Raw genomic sequence first — 23,225 nt, forward strand, 5'->3', positions numbered from 1 at the left:
TCAGCATAAAAAATAAAAAACGAACACGTTGTTAATATACATTTTGATCAAAAAGTACAAGCCCACTCGCCACATCAAGGCCACCTAGTCAGAGTGGGTCACTAACCTGACACTGGTGTAGCGTCGGGAGGCGACCACTGCCTCAGAGATACCAAGCCCACCGGGGGGAATGACCCGGTGGCCAGGCAGCCCAACTGCTGCCCGACCAAGCCCCTGGCTCTGGGCCACACCACCCCACAGACAAAGCATCACAGAGAACCACACCAGTGTGAAACCTACCATGTGCTCCCTGCCAGAGGGCTGGGAGAATGCTAAGAAACCCTTATGCAGTTTCCTGTTAATTAAAAATGCCTGGGCCAAATGGGTGGAGTTAAGTGCTGGCCATGGAAGGAAGGAGAGACTACAAATGTACAACAAACAGAGAAACATAGCCGCACATCCACCATTTGTATTTTGATCTACTTGCTTCACAGCATAATTTCAAAAACTAACAGGTTGTTAGTATACATTTTGATCAAAAAATACAAGCCCACTCGCCACGTCTCTGTGTTTTAAAACTGTAGTCTGTCCCCTCTTTCATAGCCAGCACTCTGCTCCACCCATTCGGCTCAGGCGAATTTAATTAGCAGGAGACTGCATAAGGGTTTCCTCCTAGCATTCTCCCAGCCCTCTGGCAAGGAGCATTTGGTAAATATACACATTGGTGTGGTTGCACTGTGTCGGTCATTGTTACTGTGATGCTTTGTCTGTGGGGTAGTGTGGCCCGGAGCCTGGGGCTTGGTCGGGCAGGAATGGGGCTGCCTGGCCACTGGGTCGCTCACCCTGTGGGCATGGTGTTTCGGTGGTGGTGGCCGCCACCCAGCGCTATGCCAATGTTGGGTTAGAGTTGGGTTAGATGCGGCAATGCATCTGTCCGGGTCTCCCCCCCTCTTCCCCCTGTGATGGTTGGTAACTGTGGAGCACCCACTGAAGTTTATTAAATATCCTTATGAGGCAGACATGTATATTATTAGCTTGGCTGCTGCACATGAGGAAGGAGCTACAGTGTGCCTAATTACAGTGATAGAGATGCCCCTGCCCTACCTGCTTGGGCCGAGCCCTAATGGAAAATTGACGCCTCGGGGAACTGAGCTAACTGAGCAATGTGGGACTGACGCCCCCCCTCCCTCCTCCCTTTAGGCATCCTTTACTTTTAGTCATGGAGACTTTCTGAAGTCTGTGTGGACTTTATGAAAGCTGTGTGGACCTTGAGGAGTATGGATGGTATAATTATGGTCACGTAGAAGTACCTATGGCTTGCCATGCTGTAAAAATCGATGTTTTTGGAGGACTTACCCCCCCCCCCTCTCTCTTATACAGGAGAAACCGGGACTCATGGACTAAATTGAACAACTTGGTCTTAGCAGAATTCCTCTCTCATGAAATTGGAACCCTCCCTGGACCGAATAAGATCAGTGACTCTGGGGGGTGATTGCACTGTCTACCAGGGGGAGCGTGAATACGCTAATGATTCCGTAGTTGCATATTAGTATGCTATATTTGGTGGTGGATAATTTTGGATCAGGGTGTGATACCCTAGGTTTTAAGCGCTTCCCAGAGCCATATGGGACTGTGAATTCTTACTTTTGTATGCTGTAAATAACGGGATTTAAATTCTCGACTGGGAGGGGCCTATGCTGTATAAAGTTGCTAAGCTGGTCCGTGATATCCCCGTAGTGATACATACACCCCACAAATATAAAGTGAAGAGAAATAGTGGGTGAAATGGCCCCTAAGGTGAACCCCAGAAGATCAGGGGGTAGCTCACCACAAAAAGATAAGGGGGCTATGGGTAAATTGGATAAAATATGGAAGTCTCCAGCTGTGGGTATAAAAACTAGAACCCAGAAGGATCTCTCCCCTAGTAAAACAGGAGGGAGGGATGGCACGGGATGATCAAAAAAAATTTTTTTTTTTTTCTCTCTTAGGCAAATATATCTATGCTTAAATTATTAGCCTGGAACGTACGAGGTATGTCGGATAGAATTAAAAAGTGTGCAATCTTTGATTATATTCGGAGGTGCCTTCCTGCGATCATATGTTTAATTGAGACCCATAGGTCAAGAGATGAGCAGATACTCCCAAGGAAGTGGGCCAAAGAAGAATATCACTCCAGACTCTCTTCCTACTCCGTGGGAGTATCAGTATATGTTCACAGGAGGGTACCATTCGAGACTAGGGATGCAAAGGTAGATAAGTATGGTCGATATGTATTTCTTTATGGAATATGGGAAGATAGGGCAGTCATCTTGGCTTTTGTTTATATTCCTCCACCTTTTAGAGTGGATGTTCTGAGGGACCTCGTGAGCTATAGCGAAAGTAAGACACATTCGGCATTATGGATAGTTGGAGATTTGAACAATGTAATGGACCCTAGTATGGACAGATACAAACTAGGTAAGAATGTAGGGGGGAACGAAACAGCATTGGCGAGATACTGTGGAGAGATGAATTAGGTTGATGGGTGGCGGAAACTAAACCCAGGAGTAAGACAGTACTCATGTTTTAGTACCTCATATAACACCGCTTCCCGAATTGACTTATGCCTGTGTGATAAGAATGCAATGACCTGGACCAGCAGGGTGCAGTATAAAGCTAAAACCCTATCGGACCATTGCCCAGTGGTGGTGGAAATTGGAGGTAAGGTAATGGGTGGGAAAAGGTTGGGCTTTCGGCTCAACCCCCACTGGATTGAATTAGTGGGCGACCAGGACTGGTTTAGACAGGAAATAGAGACATTCTGCGAGATTAATCATAAGTCCGCAAACCCTCAGGTGGTATGGGATACTATGAAGGCATATTTGAGGGGCCTATATATAGGGCGAATCAATTTAAAAAAAAAAGGAATTCTCACAGGAAGAATCAGTACTGAATAGTAAAGTGGCAACATTAGAAGCAGGGATAGAAGAGGATAGTGGGGGGGAACAGCTGTTAGAACTGAAGGCAGCTCAAGAGTAATATAAAGAATATCTACTTAAAAAGGCACAAAATAAACTATTCTTCAGTGGGCAATTTAATTTCTTTGAGAAAGGGAAACCAAACAAGACACTGTCAAGATTACTTAAAAATCAAGGCGACGAATGTGGTATTATGGCTCTGAGGAGGGAGGATGGCAGCATAACCACAGATAGAGAAGAAATAGCCCAAATGGTTGGCTCTTTTTTTCTCCAATCTCTATATGGACAGCGATATTAATAGGGCGGAGGTAGCGGAATTCTTGAGGGGAATTGGGTAGCGGAATTCTTGAGGGGAATTAATATTCCAAGTTTGACAGAAGAAGTCAGGGACTCCCTGGATGACCCAATTTCCCTCCAGGAATTGGAGGAGGCATTGGCATCAATCCAAGGGAATACATCCCCCGGGTCTGACGGCATCCCTTTCCAGATATATAGGATATACTCAACTCTGCTACTTCCAAAACTGCTGGGTATCATTAATGAATCCTGGAGGGGGGGGGGGGTTCTCCCTAAATCTATGTGTGAGGCTAATATTAGACTCATCAGGAAAAAAGATAAGGATCCCTTGGATTTGGGCTCATATCGTCCTATCTCCTTGCTTAATACAGATATAAAGATAATAGCGAAAGCACTGGCAATGAGATTGAATAAAGTAGTGGATGCAGTGGTGGGCAATGACCAGGGAGGGTTTAGGTCAGGAAGAACGGTTCATGACAATATTCACCAGGTGTATGAAGCAATCCAGAGTGGATCCCTGTGCCCCCGCTCCATTCTGTCATTGGATGCTACTAAAGCCTTTGACAGGGTGGAGTGGGGATACCTCTGGGAAGTTTTTAAGAGGGTTGGGGTGGGCCCGAGGTTTTTGAGTTATATTCAGTTACTATACACTAACCCCGAGGCGAGTGTAGTGGTGGATGGAATTCCCTCCTACCCATTCAAACTAAGTAGAGGAACAAGGCAGGGCTGCCCCCTCTCACCCTCTCTATTTTTAATTTATATTGAACCCTTAGCGGCTTGGATAAGAGATAATGATGTTTATGAGGGATTTGGAGTAAATGGAGAGAAGAGTAAGATCTTGCTATTTGCAGATGATATCCTCCTCTTTGTAACTAATCCACAAGAAAAAATACATCGTATCATTAAGATGTTTGAGGCATTTGCCCCTCTATCTGGGTTGGAGATAAATTGGAGTAAATCTACTATGCTCCCCCTGGATGAAGATATGGGGGAGACGGTGGGAAGACTATCCGTGTTAAAAAAAAATGAATGTTTCCTCTATCTGGGAGTAAAAATAGCAGCCACGAATGATAGGTTGGTGATTAACAATATACGGCCCCTTTGGAATAGTTTAGCGAAGAGAGTGGAAGTATGGATTAAAATGCCCTTCTCTATGTCAGAAAGGATGGCGATAATAAAAATGGTGGTCCTCCCACAGATCCTTTTTTTTCTTACTGCCTCGCCAGTGTGGATCGGCAAATGCTGGTTCCGGAAGATAGAAGTGATACTGGGTAGATTGTTATGGGGAAGAAAAAGGGTTCGCTTGAAGTACAGATATTTCATGGCCCCTGGAGATAGGAGGGGATTGGATATGCCCAATTTTTTTGTTTATTACATGGCCGCGCAGTTGGTACGAATCGTGAATTGGAGACATGCTAGATATCTGGAGAAGATTGTAGTAGATAAGGAGAAAGTGAACATATATGAGGTGTTGGAATTAGATGATTATGAGGAGAGTGGGTCAAATAACACGATGATATTGTATAAATATAGGAAAGTATGGGAAAGATTAAAGGGAGAATTACATGTAGGAAATAGTTTTGGGTTCACACCCCTATGGGGTAACAATAAATTTAAAGAATTGATGAACTGTGAGTCAACTTTTTGGGATAGTAAGGGTATAAAACGACTGGAACAATTATTTGATAAAGGACAACTCCTTTCATTTGAGCACATAAAAAGGGGGTATGATATTAGTGATAACGATTGGCTGTACTATTGGCAAGTTAGTCCTGCAGTCCATAACACGATAGATAAGGAGATATATGTAGCACAGAAACACAATTTCATAGAAGCACTAACTCAAATAGAGCACTTTTAAAAAAAAAAGGAATATCAATTTTGTATAAGAAATTAAATAAGATTATTGGAGTAAGGGGGATCGATAGAATTAAAGACAAATGGTCCGGAATAGTGGGTACTGTGTCTGAGGAAGACTGGGATATTATGGGCCAAAATATAAGCAAGGTTTCTCGTAATATGTAACATAAAATTACACAATTTAAGATATTACACAGGACCCACTATTCCGCGCTTCATTTACATAGGATAGGGGTGAGAGTCACTTCACACAGTGTTAAATGTGGTTTGGAAGAGGCGGACTATTTACATAGTTTTTGGTCGTGTGAGAAGATATCTGTTTTCTGGGAATCTGTAATAAAAGAGGTAGAAAGTAAAATCCCTGTGAAGGTACCTCGTACGATAGTGTTTATACTGCTGGGAGCTATTGGTAAGATGGGCAAATTTGAGTGCCTACTACATCGGATTTTGTTCTTCGCTAGACTGATTATATTAAGGAATTGGATATCCCCTAAAGAACTGCAAATAGAGGAATGGAAGGAAGGTTTGAATACCATGAAAAATAAGGAGTTTAGATAGATGAGGAGTAGGGGTGGATAATAGAATGTAGAAAAATTTGGAATTTATGGTAGACTTAAAATTTCCTTTTTTTTTTTTTTTGCGCTTCTCGGTGCCAGTGGGTGGGGGGGGGGGGGGGGGTTGGGGGAGATGGGGGGGATGGGATGTTGATTAGACATATTCTTAGATGTAAACAAGTATGGTTTTTCTTCCGATTGGTGATGTTGTTTTATTGGATTTGTACAATGTACTTTTGTAATTGTTTAATATTAAAATAAAAATATTTTCTATATAAAAAAAATAAAAAAATAAAAAAAAACAGGTGGCCTTGATGTGGCGAGTGGGCTTGCACTTTTTGATCAAAATGTATACTAACAACCTGTTAGTGTTTGAATTTATGCTGAAAGAGAGTAGATCAAAATACAAATTGTGGATGTGCGGCTGTGTTTCTTTTTCTCTTTGTGTTTTACAAACGGTATATACACTGCTCAAAAAAATAAAAGGGAACACTTAAACAACACAATGTAACTCCAAGTCAATCACACTTCTGTGAAATCACACTGTCCACTCAGGAAGCAACACTGATTGACAATCAATTTCCTATGCTGTTGTGCAAATGGAACAGACAACAGGTGAAAATTATAGGCAATTAGCAATAACCTCCAATAAAGGAGTGGTTCTGCAGGTGGTGACCACAGACCATTTCTCAGTTCCTGTGCTTCCTGGCTGATGTTTTGGTCACTTTTGAATGCTGGCGGTGCTTTCACTCTGGTTGAAGCATGAGACAGAGTCTACAACCCACACAAGAAGCTCCGGTAGTGCAGCTCATGCAGGATGGCACATCAATGCGAGTTGTGGCAAGAAGGCTTACTCTGTCTGTCAGCGTAGTGTCCAGAGCATGGAGGAGCTATCAGGAGACAGGCCAGTATATCAGGAGATGTGGAGGAGGCCGTAAAGGGCAACAACCAGAAGCAGGACCACTACCTCCGCCTTTGTGCAAGAAGGAGCAGGAGGAGCACGGCCAGAGCCCTGCAAAATGACCTCTAGGGGGCCACAAATGTGAATGTGTCCACTCAAACGGTCAGAAACAGACTCCATGAGGGTGGTATGAGGGCCCAACGTCCACAGGTAGGGGTTGTGCTTACAGCCCAACACCGTGCAGGACGTTTGGCATTTGCCAGAGAACACCAAGATTGGCAAATTCGCCACTGGCACCCTGTGCTCTTCACCGATGAAAGCAGGCTCACAGTGCGCACATGTGACAGAGTCTGGAGACACCGTGGAGAACGTTCTGCTGCCTGCAACATCCTCCAGCATGACCGCTTTGGTGGTTGGTCAGTAATTGTGTGGGATGGCATTTCTTTGGGGGGCCGCACAGCCCTCCATGTGCTTGCCAGAGGTAGCCTGACTGCAATTAGGTACAGAGATGAGATCCTCAGACCTCTTGTGAGACGATATGCTGGTGTGGTTGGCCCGGGGTTCCTCTTAATGCAAGACAATGCTAGACTTCATGTGGCTGGAGTGTCAGCAGTTCCTGCAAGAGGAAGGCATTGATGCTATGGACTGGACTGTTCCCCAGACCTGAATCCAATTGAGCACATCTGGGACATTATGTCTCGCTCCATCCACCAGGCATTGTAGGGAGATCATACAGGCACGTGGAGGCCACACACACTACTGAGCCTCATTTTGACTTGTTTTAAGGACATTACATCAAAGTTGGATCAGCCTGTAGTGTGGTTTTCCACTTTGAATTTGAGTGTGACTCCATATACAGACCTCCATGGGTTGATAAATTTGATTTCCATTGATAATTTTTGTGTGATTTTGTTGTCAGCAGATTCAGCTATGTAAAGATGAAAGTATTTCATGCGATTAGTTCATTCATTCAGATCTAGAAGGTGTAATCTTAGTGTTCATTTTTTTTTTTTTGAGCAGTGTACATTAACCCCTTCATGACCCAGCCCATTTTCACCTTCATGATCTGGGCATTTTTTGAAAATCTGACCACTGTCACTTTAAACACTAATAACTCTGGAATGCTTTTACTTATCATTCTGATTCCGAGATTGTTTTTTCGTGACATATTCTAATTTATGTTATTGGTAAAATGTCACTGATATTTGTATCCTTTCTTGGTAAAAAATCTAAAAATTTCATGAAAATTTTGAAAATGTAGAATTTTTCTAACTTTGAAAGTCTCTGCTTGAAAGGAAAATGGATATTCCAAATAAATGACATATTGATTCACATATACAATATGTCTACTTTGTGTTTGCATAAAAAAATTGACAAGTTTTTACTTTTGGAAGACACCAGAGGGCTTCAAAGTTCCGCAGCAATTTTCCAATTTTTCTCAAGATTTTCAAAATCGTAATTTTTCAGGGCCCAGTTCAGGTTGGAAGTGGATTTTAAGGGTCTTCATATTAGAAATAGCCCATAAATGACCCCATTATAAAAATTGCACCCCCCAAAGTATTCAAAATGACATTCAGTAAGTGTTTTAACCCTTTAGGTGTTTCACAGGAATAGCAGCAAAGTGAAGGAGAAAATTCTAAATCTTCATTTTTTACACTCACATGTTCTTGTAGACCCAATTTTTGGATTTTTACAAGGGGTAAAAGGAGAGAAATCACCCTAAAATTTGTAACCCAATTTCTCTCGAGTAAGGAAATACCTCATATGCGTATGTAAAATGTTCGGCGGGCGCAGTAGAGGGCTCAGAAGGGAAGGAGCGACAATGGGATTTTGGAGAGTGAGTTTTTCTGAAAGGGTTTTTGGGGGGCATGTCCCATTTAGGAAGCCCCTATGGTGCCAGAACAGTGGACCCCCCCACATGTGACCCCATTTTGGAAACTATACCCCTCATGGAATTTAATAAGGGGTGCAGTGAGCATTTACACCCCACTGGCGTTTGACAGATATTTGAAACAGTGGACTGTGCAAATCAAAAATTTTATTTTTCATTTTCACAGACCACTGTTCCAAAAATCTGTCATACACCAGTGGGGTGTAAATGCTCACTGCACCCCTTATTAAATTCCGTGAGGGGTGTAGTTTCCAAAATGGGGTCACATATGGATATTTATTGTTTTGCGTTTGTCAGAACTGCTGTAACAAATCAGCCACCCCTGTGCAAATCGCCTCAAATGTACATGGCGCACTCTCCCTTCTGGGCCTTGTTGTGCGCCCCCAGAGCACTTTGCGCCCACATATGGGGTATCTCCGTAGTCGGGAGAAATTGCGTTACAAATTTTGGGGGTCTTTTTTCCCTTTTACCTCTTGTGAAAATGAAAAGTATAGGGCAACACCAGCATATCAGTGTAAAAAATTTATTTTTTTACACTAACATGCTGGTGTAGACCCCAACTTCACCTTTTCATAAGGGGTTAAAGAAGAAAAAGCCCCCCAAAATTTGTAAGGCAATTTCTCCCGAGTACGGCGATACCCCATATGTGTCCCAAAACTGTTGCCCTGAAATACGACAGGGCTCCAAAGTGAGAGAGCGCCATGCGCATTTGAGGCCTGAATTAGGGATTTGCATAGGGGTATTCTATGCCAATGATTCCCAAACAGGGTGCCTCCAGCTGTTGCAAAACTCCCAGCATGCCTGGACAGTCAATGGCTGTCCGGCAATACTGGGAGTTATTATTTTGCAACAGCTGGAGGCTCCGTTTTGGAAACAGTAGCGTACCAGACGTTTTTCACTTTTTGGGGGGAGGGGGGCTGTGTAGGGGTATGTGTATATGTAGTGTTTTTTACTTTTTATTTTAGGTTAGTGTCAGTGTAGTGTAGTGTAGTGTTTTTAGGGTACAGTCACATGGGCAGAGGTTCACAGCAAGTTTGACGCTGGAAGTTTGAGCTGCAGCGCAAAATTTGCGCCATCTCAAACTTGCAGCACTCACTGTAAACCTCCGCCCATGTGAGTGTACCCTGTACATTCACATTGGGGGGGGCAAACATCCAGCTGTTGCAAACTCCGAGCATGCCCTGTTGCAACACGCAGCTGTTGCAATTGTTGCAAAACTATAACTCCCAGCATGCACTGGCAGACCATGCATGCTGGGAGTTGTAGTTTTGCAACAGCTGGAGGAACGCTGGTTTGGAAACACTAAGTTAAGTAATAAACTTTCAAGTGTTTTGCAACCAAACTTAGTGTTTCCAAACCAGTGTGCCTCCAGCTGTTGCAAAACTACAACTCCCAGCATGCATGGTCTGCCAGTGCATGCTGGGAGTTATAGTTTTGCAACAATTGCAACAGCTGGAGGCACTGAGGTAGGAAACGGACAATGTTTCCCAACTAGTGTGCCTCCAGTTGTTGCAAAACTACAACTCCCAGCATGCCCAGACTGCCCAGGCATGCTGGAAGTTGTAGTTCGGCAATATCTGAAGGATCAGATGTTGCCGAACTACAACTTCCAGCATGCTTGGGCAGTCTGGGCATGCTGGGAGTTGTAGTTTTGCAACATCTGGAGGTCCACAGTTTGGAGACCACTGTATAATGGTCTCCAATCTGTGCTCTTCCAGATGTTAGAGAACTACAACTCCCAGCATGCCTGGACAGACTGAGCATGCTGAGATTTGTAGTTTTGCAACATCTGGAAGAGCACAGATTGGAGACCATTATACAGTGGTCTCCAAACTGTGGACCTCCAGATGTTGCAAAACTACAACTCCCAGCATGCCCAGAAAGCCAAAGGCTGTCTGAGCATGCTGGGAGTTGCAGTTTTGAAACGCTCAGAGGCAGCAGTGAGATCGCTTTACGGCGATCTCACTGCTGCCAATGAAGATGCCGCACTGCTGCCGGAAACTCACCTCCGGGACGCAGCGCAGCCAGGACCGCATGGAGGACGCCGGGACCGCTCGGGACACCGCTCGGACGGGTAAGTGACGCCGGGGGACGGGTCAGGGACACTTAGCAGTGCGGTGTGTGTCCCGATCCCCGTGATCGGGACTCACACACCGCGCTGCTAAGTATTTTCATAGCGAAACGCTGCTATCAGCTAGTCAGATTTGAGCAGCTGATAGCAGCGATCGCTGGGGGGGGGTGGGGGATGAAACCCCCCGTGGTCGCACGGTAAGATGGCTGGCTATCAGTGATAGCCACCATCTTTCCGGGCGCTGCGGGGTGCCGCGAGTAGCGGCAGTAATGTTCATGACGTACCTGTATGTCATGGGTCGGGAACACCTTGCCACCCATGACGTACAGGTATGTCATAGGTCGGGAAGGGGTTAAAGAAATTATGTTAATTATGTTCACTTCAGTAAAAATTGGAGTGTATTGTGATTGAATATAGAGTGATATATTTGGTGATGCATTAGAAACATTTGCATATTGAAGTGTAATACACGTGCATTATGCATCAAAATACAAGTACAGATACCTCTTAAAAAAAATAAAAATAAAAAATCACCACCAGCTTAGTGACACTCACACCTACATGCAGCTTCAGACTAAACCGAAGGATAAACTAGCTTCTCGCATTAAATCTCTCCTCAGGTATTTTTTCTGTAAATGGTGGAGAAACTGGATCCTTCCTACCAGATGCATAAGACCTTGGTCTCCCCCGCAGCAACCTTTGGGGTGGGATCGATCACAGAGTCATTGTCCAAATATTTGGACTGGCTGCTGCGTCCTCTTTTGCAGGAAGTGCCATCGTTGGTGAAGGACACAAACAAGTTTTTGTCTAGCCTTTTAATTTGTCCTGGCATCAATCTTGTACACTAGTATTCCTCAGTCACAGGGAGTAGATAGTATTAGGAACCTCTTGATGTCTACTAATAAGAGTGATGGTTTTAGATATTCCATTTGTTATTCACACACCTTTGTGTTGAACAGTAATTTCTTTTAGTTTAATAATGAGTGGTTTACACAAGTCGGGGGCATGGCCATGGGCACCCCCAACTTATTTGTTGTGGTTTTGGAAAAGTGCTGAGTGTTCACAGTGCCAAGTCTACCCATTCCTGAGACATATCAAGTGTTCTCAGGTTTGTGGAGGATATCTTCATTGCCTGGGATGGCACTGCGAAGAAGTTTCAGGAATCCGTTGAACGTGATTAATGATAGGAATCTAAGGTTTAATTAGAAAATTGATACAACACAACTTGCATACCTTGATGTGTTAGTATAGTTCAAAGAAGGTCATCTAGTCACATCAGGATTCAGGAAGTCCACAGACTGAAATTTTTACCGTTGTGCAATTTCAATAATTGAGATGACATTTTTATAGGGCAATCTAGAGAGTTGACGGAGAGAATGCTGACTGGGGAATATCCCATTAAAATTCTGGATAAAGCATTGGAAAGAGGCTTTAAACAGGATAGATGGAATTTCCTCTTTAAAAAAAATGCAAAAAAAAGTCTGAAAGTCTTCAGAGGCAGGGGTACATAACCGCTTTTCTTTTTCATTTAAATTAAGTCCTATAGCTGACATAAGAAAAAATGACCCCCGACCTCTCTAGCAAGCTAGGGGCTGGGCGACTGCAATGTTCAAAGCAAATTAACAGAGAAAATGTATGGGGACAGACTGGTTAACAAGAATGGTCCAGTTGGGAACGAGAAATGTGGGACTTTTACTTGGTGTCCATTTTTGTTACAAAGCGAAAGAGTTACATTAGGGGGGATTACAGATCCCAGTACACAGCCTTATTACTTTTAGAACACAATGGATAGTGTATGCAATATCTTGCAGTTGAGGACAATTTTATATTGGCAGCACAAAACAAGCCATGAACATATGTTTTTATAGAACATGTATGTTCTTTTAAATCTAGAAAGTTTTTCTGTAGTAGTTGCATTGAGCATTATATTAGCTACATAAATCAATGTAATAAAGTCTAAGAATAAACTTTGTATTTGTAAAATACAAAGTTTATTCTTAGACTGTATTACATTGATTTATGTAGCTAATATAATGCTCAATGCAACTGCTATAGGAAGAACTTAATTGAAAGAAATTAACATTCCATCACTTACCAATATTAGGATGCTTCAGTAAGCGACAGATCCTTGCTTCACGTTCCAATTTCTGGTGATCTGATTTGAGAAAAACATTTAAAAAAAAAAAGGATGAGAAATAATCTTCTTACCCTAAAAGTTTCACATACTGATCTGCAACATTACACAACTATATATGAATTATTCATATTGAAATATTTTTTTATGAGGACTCGGATTTTTGTACTGTTCATCCTCCTACCAACCAACGGGGAACTCTAAAGTGCACATCAAAAACACAAATAACTACGGTAATATATGCAGCAGTAGTTTTTTTTTCTTTTTCTCTAATGAGATTATTTCTGATTGTATTCATTTTACTTTTTTTTTTAAAGTGTACCTGTCATCAACAAGAACTTTTTATATAATGTAGATAATACAATTATATGTACATTTGTAATATACATTGGTTAAAAAATATGTATATGTATATTTTTGTCCCTTCAGCTATTGCCTGTGTGTCTCTATGAGGAGTCCAAATACAGGAAATGTGGGTGTACTGAGGACAAGCAGAGCTCTGTGCAGTGAGGCTCTGTGACATGCTACGGGCTCACACATTAGGTTAATGGACAAGTCAGGATCCTGCACAGAGCTCTGCTTGTCCTACCCTCACTTCCTGTATCTGGACTCTTCATAGAGACACACCAGCAATAACTGCAGGGACAGCACTTTTTCACCCAAAAATATAAAAAAAAATGTAACCAATTTATAATGCAAATGTATATATAATTGTATTATTTACATTATATAAAAAGTTTTTGTTGACGACAGGTACACTTTAAAGGTTTCACAGGCCATAGCAACATGTCAGAAGCTTTGATCGGTGGGGTCTGGATGATCATTGAAACCATGGAGGAGAAGCATTATGTTGAGCACTATGATTGCCTCTTCTTGGTAAATAAAGTTAAAGGGGTTCTCCGGTGCTTAAACATCTTATCCCCTATCCAAAGGATAGGGGATAAGATGCCTGATCGCGGGAGTCCCACCGCTGGGGACACCCCGTTTGTAATCAGTCCCCGGAGCGTGTTCGCTCCGGGACTGATTACCGGCGACTACAGGGCGGGCGGCGTGTGATGTCAATGCAAGCCTACGGGGTGCCGCATGCATGATCCCGGGGGTCCCCAGCGGCGGGACTCCCGCGATCAGGCATCTTATCCCCTATTCTTTGGATAGGGGATAAGATGTTTAAGCACCGGAGAACCCCTTTAACTGTGTATAGGCTCGTAGAAGTCAATGGGTCAGTACACACTGCACCTAGTAACCCAAAACTTCAAAGCAAGTCACTATGACATATGTAAGGTTTTATAAAAGAATGGTTACACTTTAAATGCTAGCTTGGCTGGGTCTTGTCTAAGCTTAAGCACTGCCTCCATGTGAGGTTATCCCCTCAGACCAGCCCCTACAGCCTACATCCCCATCTCCCTGTCATATACACACAAACACTGTACATCATTATTAGGACAGTTTGGAAGAATATGGTGTTTACAGTATATTACCTTAACCTCAACAATACCATAGGTAGAAGAGCAGACAAGGAATGAATAGCAAGTGCTGAAACTAGTGCTGGGCGGTATACCGGTTCATACCGAATACCAGTGTGTATTTTCTGTATGATATGAAATGATCAGCTGAGCCGCGGGACTTCTGTTTCGGAGAACGGAAGCTGTCACCTCCCCCTGCAAGCACAGTAAGCCAGTGGGCCGCGGGCACTGCAGAACTTCTGATCTGAAGAACTAGAATGTGTGACTTTTCTTATCACTTGCAAAACCAGATATAGACTTGCTACTTAATGGACAATGCTACCAAATTGAGAGACATACAGCTTTTAATACATTTAACATAAACTATTCCAACTATCTCCTTTAATGTAGAGGTCCGCACATTCGGTGAGGTCTGTAGAAAAAAATTACACTTTTCTGGCGCTTGGTGGGTCAGGAGACGGAGTAAAATGATGCCAAAACTCCAGGTAGTAATGAACCGCGTTCTTTTATAGTAGTGAACAAGCAGTTGACAAAGCGTTTCCAGGGGGTCTGCACCTCTTTTCCTTAGGTCAGGGACCTCCATGATATAAATTTTTTTCATCCCGCAATACCGGTTTGGCCCCTCCCCCTCGGGAATGAACGAGTTATCAACCCAGCACTGCGCTGTCCCCAATCATATGCGCTGAACTAATCGTATGTTGTGACCCGCGAGCGCTGTTCTGTCCCCCCCAATTAATTATCAGCCCAGCGCTGCGCTCTCCCCATCGGGGTAAATACTCTCATATCACCCGCCGGCGCTGTCCTCCTCGTCCTCCTGTTTGTTGCGGGCTGCCGGCGCTGACACTCTATACTGTACGCTGTATTCCTATGCCCGGGCTGCAAAAGATAAACAAAATAAACGTTAGCTCACCTTACCCGTTGGTCCGGACCTGCTTCCTTGGGAAGGGAACGTCGGACAGCCGTCAGCCTATCACCGTCCTCAGCGATGTTCCGCCTCGGCCGGTGATAGGTTGAGCCCACTGTCATGTAAGAAGGCGGTTGACTCCTTACATGACAGTGGGCTCAGCCTATCACCGGCCGAAGTGGAACATCTCTGCGGCCGGTGATAGGCTGACGGCTGTCCGACGTTCCCGTCCCCAGGAAGAGCGTAAGGCTGACGTAGGAATGTGCATTAAAGTTTAATTTATTTATCCTTTGCAGCCTGGGCTTAGGGATACAGCGTACAGTATAGAGCGTCAGCGCCGGCGGCCCACAACAAACAGGAGTATGAGGAGGGCAGTGCTTGCGGGTGTTGTGTGAGTATTTACCCCGATGGGGACAGCGCAGTGTGGGCTGATAATTTTTTTTTTTTGGGGGGGGGGGGGGGGAATACAGTTAAATCCCGTGGCATCGCCATAAGTCACAAAAAATACCGTGATACACATATTTGGTCATACCGCCCCACCAGAAAAGTGTCTTTTTTCTACAAACCTCAAAGGACCTCTACATTGCAAGACCGCCCCAGGTTGCTGGGCACGGACAGACAGACACAGGGTGCAGCTGCTTCCTCCCTGCTTAAGGCTGACAAGGGTGTTGTGCCCTGAGCGCAACACATTAGGTGAGCAGTTATATTATACACACCTTTCTATCCCTGCCGCCATGAGGTAAAAGGCACAGGTGCATGCCCCTTTTCTATTTCCACATATAGCACCTATCTCCTTTAAGATACAATGGTCTTGTGATCCAGTGTAAGTATATGTAACATGTGGATACAGCAGCCTGCCTTTCTAAAGAAGCAGAAACACACAGTGCAATAGTTACATCTGATTTTCTGCACATGCAGCCTTTATTTCTAAGCAAAGGAAATAATCTTTTCTGCTCAGGACAAAACATCTAAGCACAAAATCAGAACATAACCTTTTACAGGGAAGTAAAGCATACCTAACATGACTGTGGAAGTAGCTCTTCCTTACTTGTTATTTACACTGAACTTCACTGGTTTGCATCTTGGCTGTAATCTTAAAATTGCTACTTATTCTGAACAGTCCAGCAGTAATAACATGGTGCCATAGGACATACAGTACAGACATGCATTCCGCTATGGTTCTTAAGTCTTAGCCTGCGTTCACACGGCCGTCTAGACCCGTCACGTTCTTTTCCCATCAAAAATAAAAACGGACTTTAAAAAAAAAAAAAAAAAAAAAACGGATGTTATCCGTTTGTATCTGTTCTTATTCAGTTAAACAAAAAACATATTTTTTTTGTTCTGAGCATGTAGTAAAAACAGCTAAAAAAAAAAATAAAAGGATCGAAAAAACTGATGCAAACGGATGACATTTACGGTTCATCCGTTTTCCATAGACTTCAATGTTAAATTTACTGTATCCGTTTTTTTGATAGAAAAAACGGCACATGAAGTATTCTTTCTTCCATCGTCAAAAAAAAAAAAAAAAACGGAAAAGGAGTCCGGACGGGCAAAAACAGATTTAAACGTATTGTAAAAAAAATTAAATCCCATTGACATGAATGGGATTTTTTTTTAAACTGTTTTTTAATCCGTTTACGGGGACAGACGGCCGTGTGAACGCACCCTTAAATGGGTAAATCAGAAACCACTTATCCTTTAAAGGTCACTGTGTTACACAACACATACAAACAAATAATAATGGGTGTATAGTATATTCTTATGAGCCAATATAAGGTTCAAGCTGTTATGTGCATTACATATAAATCTTGACTCCTAACAGAGTCAAAGCAAAGAGGAAACTGTATGCTCCCTAATCTCTGCAGCAGGAAGAGTCTCAGCACAGAATTATTTTTTATTTCTTAAGTAAAATGGGTCTGGTTGTAGATCTGGCATATGGAGGGTAAAATGTACAGCAAAGTGAAAAATCTTGATCAGGTGTTTTACTGTATATGCATTGTATGTTGGGTACATTAACAAATAGAACATTGTACATCTTTCACATTATTGAAGGGATATTTCAGTGCTGATTTTTTAAATAGTGTGTATTTAATAAAAAAAAATAAAAGCTAGCACCATCACTACAGCTGTGGGAGGGAATCTGGAAGTTATTTTTTTTAAATGCAACATGACTAAGGCTGCATTCACACCACGTTTTTGCAATACAGTTCCCATATCAGGTTTGATGAAAAACGGATTCCTCAAAACCGGTCTAAACTGGATCAAAACGTGTGTACACATTTTAACCTGTATACAGCAGTGTTTCCGAACCTTTGGCTGTCCGAGCATGCTGGGAATTGTAGTTGGAGGCACCCTGGTTGGGAAACACTGCCGTATAAAGGTTTGAAAAATGATGTCTGGTTGCATCCACTTAAAAGAAAAAAGTATTGCGCAAACCGGATGGAACCGTACGCACAAACTGTTCTCTACAGTTCCTATTGACTCCCATATTAAAGGAACTGTATACGGTTTCAATACGGTTTTTCACCCGGACAAAAAACAGTGGTAGGCTACGGTTTTGGGTACAGGGGAAAAAAAAAAAACGGACAAAATCATACAAGACGCAAAAAGTACACAACAGGATGCATCGTTTTCAATGGAGAGTCAATGCATACGGTTTTCAATACGGTTCCATACGGTTTTCAAATTTAAAACGTATATGGGAACTGTATTGCAAGAATGTGGTGTGAACCCAGCCTGACAAAAAAATAAAAATAAATAAATCAGTAATAGACTACCCATTTAATTTAACCAAAAATGTGTGTACATTGAACCAAATCCAGTAGAGAGACAGGATGAGTGTATTGCATAAGAACATCTGTAGTTAATCTAAATTACTTCCACAAGGTTTATTAAGGTCAGTATGCAAAATGCTCCAGTTATAAGAGGGAAAACATTGAGGAAGGATTTGGTTAAAGACTTCAGGCTAGCATTTGAAGAGCCAATAATCCCTTTTGTGAATGAAATGCTATGAATGAATTGTTCTAATCGCCATCTGTTGTGTGACGTGATATAAATAAAACTATGACAGATTGCACAGATCAAACTCTTCCACACAACTGCACCGAACTTCTGACCAAAGGACATTAGGAGTCACCTTAGAATCCCTCTATGCTTCATGCAGGACTATTCATTTCTTGTCTCTTCAGCCATTGATGAGAGGCCCTTATACCAACAAACGAGATACAGCAAATCCATACAAGGGCTGTAATTAGCCTTCAGATTACTACAGTATGCTGGGAGTTTTAGTTTTGCAACCGCTGGAGGCACCCTGGTTGGGAAACACTTGCTGGGCGATATGACCAAAAATGAGTATCACGGTATTTTTCTAAAGTATCACGGTATCTCACTGTATTTATTTATTTTTTTACATTGAGACTTGCATTGAGGTGGCGTAGCGGAACTAAATGGGCTTAAAGAACTAAATGATCTGAACACTGGGCAGTGGAGTACCCTTTTAAATAGATGTAACAAACAACCCTACAGCCTCCAGCTGTTGCAAAACTACAATTCCCAGCATGTTGGACTATATAGTAGTGTATATTATAGGTCAGTGTTTCCCCAACTAGGGGTGCCTCCAGCTGTTGCAAAACTACTACTCCCAGCATGCCCGGACAGCCATTGGCTGTCCGGGCATGCTGGGAGTTGTAGTTTTGCAACAGCTGGAGGGCCTACTGTAGGTATAGTATATTCTACAGACCCCTGTCCATCCCAGAACCCTGACTCACCTTCCCAGTTGCTGCAGAGACCGTCCGGGGAGGGCGAGCTGGGCCATCCATCCTTCCTGTAGTGTACGGCGGCATTCCAGGTTGAGGGTGAACCGGTCCGGGCTGTCCTTCTCCGGGAGTCCTCTTCTCCATTCCGGGCAGGCTCTGGCCTAGTAACGCTGCATAGACGCCGCTGCGCAGTGACATCCGTGCGCAGCGACGCACATGACGTCACCGACGTAGCGGCGTCTATGCAGCGTACTAGGCCAGAGCCTGCCCGGAGTGGAGAAGAGGACTCCCGGAGAAGAAGGACAGCCCGGACTGGTTCACCCTCCACCCGGAATGCCGCCGGACACTACAGGAAGGATGGATGGCCCGGACCACCCCCATTACGGGTAAGTTTAATTTTTTATTGACTCGGAGGGTGGGGGAGGGGCCCGACCGGTATAGCGGTATGGGCAAAAATCCATACCTTGGGAGAAAAAAAAAAAAACGGTATCCGGTTCATACCGGTATACCGCCCAGCACTAGAAATACTGCCCTATACCATGTTTACTGACAGACCTTGCATGAAAATATTTTCAGGTTGCCCTTAATATTGTGGATTCATTTACTGAAACATTGGGTGCATAGTTTTACAGTCAGCATCACATTACACAAAGGGAATCTAAACCCTAGAGATCTCATCACCATTAAAAGTGTCAACAAAAACTTTTTATATAATGTAGATAATACCATTCTATGTATATTTGTAATAGGGCTGCAGCTAATGATCATTTTAATAATCGATTATTTTATCGATTAATCAGAAAAAATTTCAAAATGCAAAAAAAAAAAAAAAAAAAAGGGTTCAGCCAATTCTACTTGAAAAACTATGTACAATGGTCATATTAAAAGTTTCTAGCATGTAGATGTGACCAAACAGCAGCAATTTTATTTTTACTTTAATTATATTTTTACGTTTACGCCGGTTGCTGTCATTATTACTGATCCTGTACAGAAACCAGCGTAAATTTGATACTACCACATGGGTAACTGTCTGAACTATTAAAAAAATAGTTAATAATTTTTAATGATTCACTAATATTTTAATAGTTCAGACAGTTAGCCACGCGGTAGTATCAAATATGTAAAAGAAAAAATTATTTTACTTTTTTTGTATAGCAATAGGAAAAGGGGGAGCGAATTTTTATTGGGGAGCGGTTCATTTTCATTTTTTTTTATATAGTACGCCTATACACATGTGTATGTGCAGACTGCAGACCATTGCTTTTACAGACCCCTTTAGACAGCAGGCGCCCCCCTTTAGACAGCAGGGCCCTCCTTTAGACAGCAGGGCCCCCCTTTAGACAGCAGGACCCCCTTTAGACAGCATGGGCCTTCCTTTAGACCGCAGGGCCCCCCTTTAGACCGCAGGGCCCACCCTTGTAGACAGCTCACCTACAGCTGTCCTCTGTCGGGGGCTGCCGCTCCGCTGCACAGTTCTCCCGTCTGCATCACGTTGTGCTATGGAGGACCATGTGACACACACGTCACTCTGCTTCCTCTGTAAAGTTACGTCAGGCGCAGGGGAGGAGGTGGAGTGACGTGTATGGTCCTCCATAGGACAACGTGATGCGGACAGGAGAACGGGCCAGCGGAGCGGCAGCACCCGACAGAGGACAGCTGTAGGTGAGCTGTCTACAAGGGTGGGGGCTGCGGTCTAAAGGGGGGCCCTGCTGACGCCGCCCGACATGTCCCCACTGCTGCCTTGCTCCTAGCGCACCGCCGGAACATTTTTATTCTCTGCTGCTCATCTCTGTACCCGGCAGAGATGAGAAGCAGAGAATATACATGTCCCGGCAGTGCGCTGATTGCACTAGGAGCAGGGCAGTGTCGGAGACACGTCAGCTTCATTCATTCACTGCCGCCACTGACGGCAGACAATGAATCAGGCGATTATTCGATAACGGGATTCGTCGACAACAAATCCCGTTATCGATTTTGATCGATTAATCGTTGCAGCCCTAATTTGTAATATACATTGGTTAAAAATTGTGTATATTTTTGGGTGAAAAAATGCTGTCCCTGCAGCTACTGTCTGTGTGTCTCTATGAGGAGTCCAAATACAGGAAGTGAGCTCAGGACAAGAAGGGATCTGTGCAGGCTCCTGGCTTGTCAATCATCCTGATGTCATAGAGCCTCAGTGCACACGGTCCTACTTTTCCATAGTGCAGAGAGCCCTGCTTGTCCTCACATACAATAGCTGCAGGGATAAAATGATACACATTTTTAACCAATGTATACTACAAAAATACATATAATGGTATTATCTACATTATATTAAAAGTTTTTGTTGACGACAGGTAGACTTAAATAACAGTATTAACTTGGAATGTATTATCTGTATTTTTGTTGTAAGTCAAAAATAAAACAGATGCAGTTAAAGGTTTTTCATAAAAAGAAAAAATTAAGGGAACATTTAAAACTTTAAAAGTCTCTCCAAATTCTGTAACTAAAAAGGGAAATGGATAGATGCATCAACCCCACTAACATGAATCCCGAGGAAAATTATGTATTCCTCACCTCAATCTATTCATCCGTTCCTGAGATGAAGCACAATCTTGCAATATGCAAAGGATTTGAAGACTATTTACACCTCTAATGCTGCCGCTCTGAGTGCGGTTTTCTCTGCCCATCAAGGAAATGAATACTGATTTGTGTGTGTGTGTGTGTGTGTGTGTGTGTGTGTGTGTGGGGGGGGGGGGGGGGGGGGGGGGGAGCATAACGAACGGGACCCAGGGGGCGGTGTTAGGAGGTGCAAGTGGTCTTGAAACCCTCCCCTGGGGCAGGTAAAGGTGGAAAAAAAATGTCATATCAACAAGCTCCAGAGAGTTAAACAGATTTGTTAATTACTTATATTTAAAAATCTTAATCCTTCCAGTACTCATCAGCTGCTGTATACTACAGAGGAAGTTGAGTTGTTCTTTTCTGTCTGACCACAGTGCTCTCTGCTGACACCTCTGTAAGGCTGGGTTCACACCACGTTTTGTTAAATACGGCTCCCGTATACGGTTGGGAGGAGGGGGGGGCTTAATTGCGGCACCCGCACTCAGACGACCACGTTTTTGCCTGCAGTCAGGAAACCGCATACGGCTGCGGTTCACTCCGATCGGCTCATAGACATACATTAAATACGGTTCCCGAATACGGCTGAGTGCGGGCGCCGCGATTAAGCCCCCCTCCTCCCAACCGTATACGGGAGCCGTATTTAACAAAACGTGGTGTGAACCCAGCCTTAGTCAGGAACTGTCCAGAGCCAGAACAAATCCCCAAAGCAAACCTCTCCTGCTCTAGACAGTTCCTGACAGCAGAGAGCACTGTGGTCAGACTGATAACTACTTATCAGCTGCTGTATGCCCCAGAGGAAATTAAGTACTGGAAGGATTAAGATTTCTTAACAGAAGTAATTTACAAATCTGTAACTTTCTGGCACCAGTTGATTTAAAAAAAAAAATTAAAAAAAGATTGTTTTCCACGGAAGTACCCCTTTAAACGTGTATTTGAATATTGGAAGATTGTGCTATACCTCGGGAACGGCTGAATGGACTGGGGTAAGGAATACAAAGTTTTACTCAGGATCACCCACAATAACAAGCAGCATATTCAGATTAGTGGGGTTGATCCATCATCATGACATATCAAACCAAGATCATCAACCACCTGAGGCCTGGATTCCGAATCACAGTGAAAAGCAGTGTGGAAAAAAATGTAAATCACAGAAAACTCTTCTTATGATTTAATGTAGGATGTATCGTCTTTAGATGTTGGATGGTGTCCAAGGGGTACTCCTCCGAACCTATATCAGGGTATAAGTGAGCTCCTGGACAATCTGTGTCACCTCATTGGTTTCAATACATCTGACACCACAAACCAATCTCTGATAAAAAATGACATGATCTCCACTGTGGGGAACATAGCCAAGAGGCTTAGCCATGGAGCAGGAGTGCAGTCTGGCCGCAGAGCAATGTTGGATGCCATGTAGTCCTGCACCTATTGTTAGTAGAGACCAGCTACTTACATAGTATGACGAGAGAGTACTAAGAAGGTGTACTGAGCACCTCAAGTTCAGCAATACATCTCTATAAGCATGGATTTGGGTGCTTAACATCACCTCACTTCAGTAATATAATGGTGCAGGCAGAAAAGATTTCTACATGACCGACACTGCGCTTGTGCCATGGAGTGTATACAGCGCAGAAGGAAATCTCACTTGAAATGATTCACACAGCATTTGCCCTAGAGTTAATGCAATGAAAGTGAGAATGCAGTGCTAAGAATAGATAACATGAGAGGTAGAGAAAATGAAAGGCAGATTATGGCACACTTCAGACGTATTGATCTCTGCAGCATTGTTACCTTCTCAGGAGAGAGTGGTATTTTCTGCAGGCAGTAAAATAGAATGTCATGCATATTTCAGGAGATTACA

The 23,225-nt window shown here is 43.3% G+C and overlaps 1 protein-coding gene across 12 annotated transcripts in view; it reads right to left on the reverse strand.

Moving 5' to 3' along the window:
• The window catches only part of CAMK2D (calcium/calmodulin dependent protein kinase II delta), a 229,942-nt gene that overhangs the window by 150,320 nt on the left and 56,397 nt on the right, over positions 1-23,225 (reverse strand). For all 12 annotated transcript variants that reach the window (XM_056565417.1, XM_056565350.1, XM_056565402.1 and 9 more), the window contains exon 3: positions 12,606-12,665. In XM_056565417.1, coding sequence (XP_056421392.1) covers positions 12,606-12,665 — 60 coding nt within the window. The remainder of the gene's footprint in view (positions 1-12,605; positions 12,666-23,225) is intronic.

The sequence above is a fragment of the Hyla sarda genome, chromosome 1 (genome assembly GCF_029499605.1).
Source record: "Hyla sarda isolate aHylSar1 chromosome 1, aHylSar1.hap1, whole genome shotgun sequence".
NCBI classification, from domain to species: domain Eukaryota; kingdom Metazoa; phylum Chordata; class Amphibia; order Anura; family Hylidae; genus Hyla; species Hyla sarda.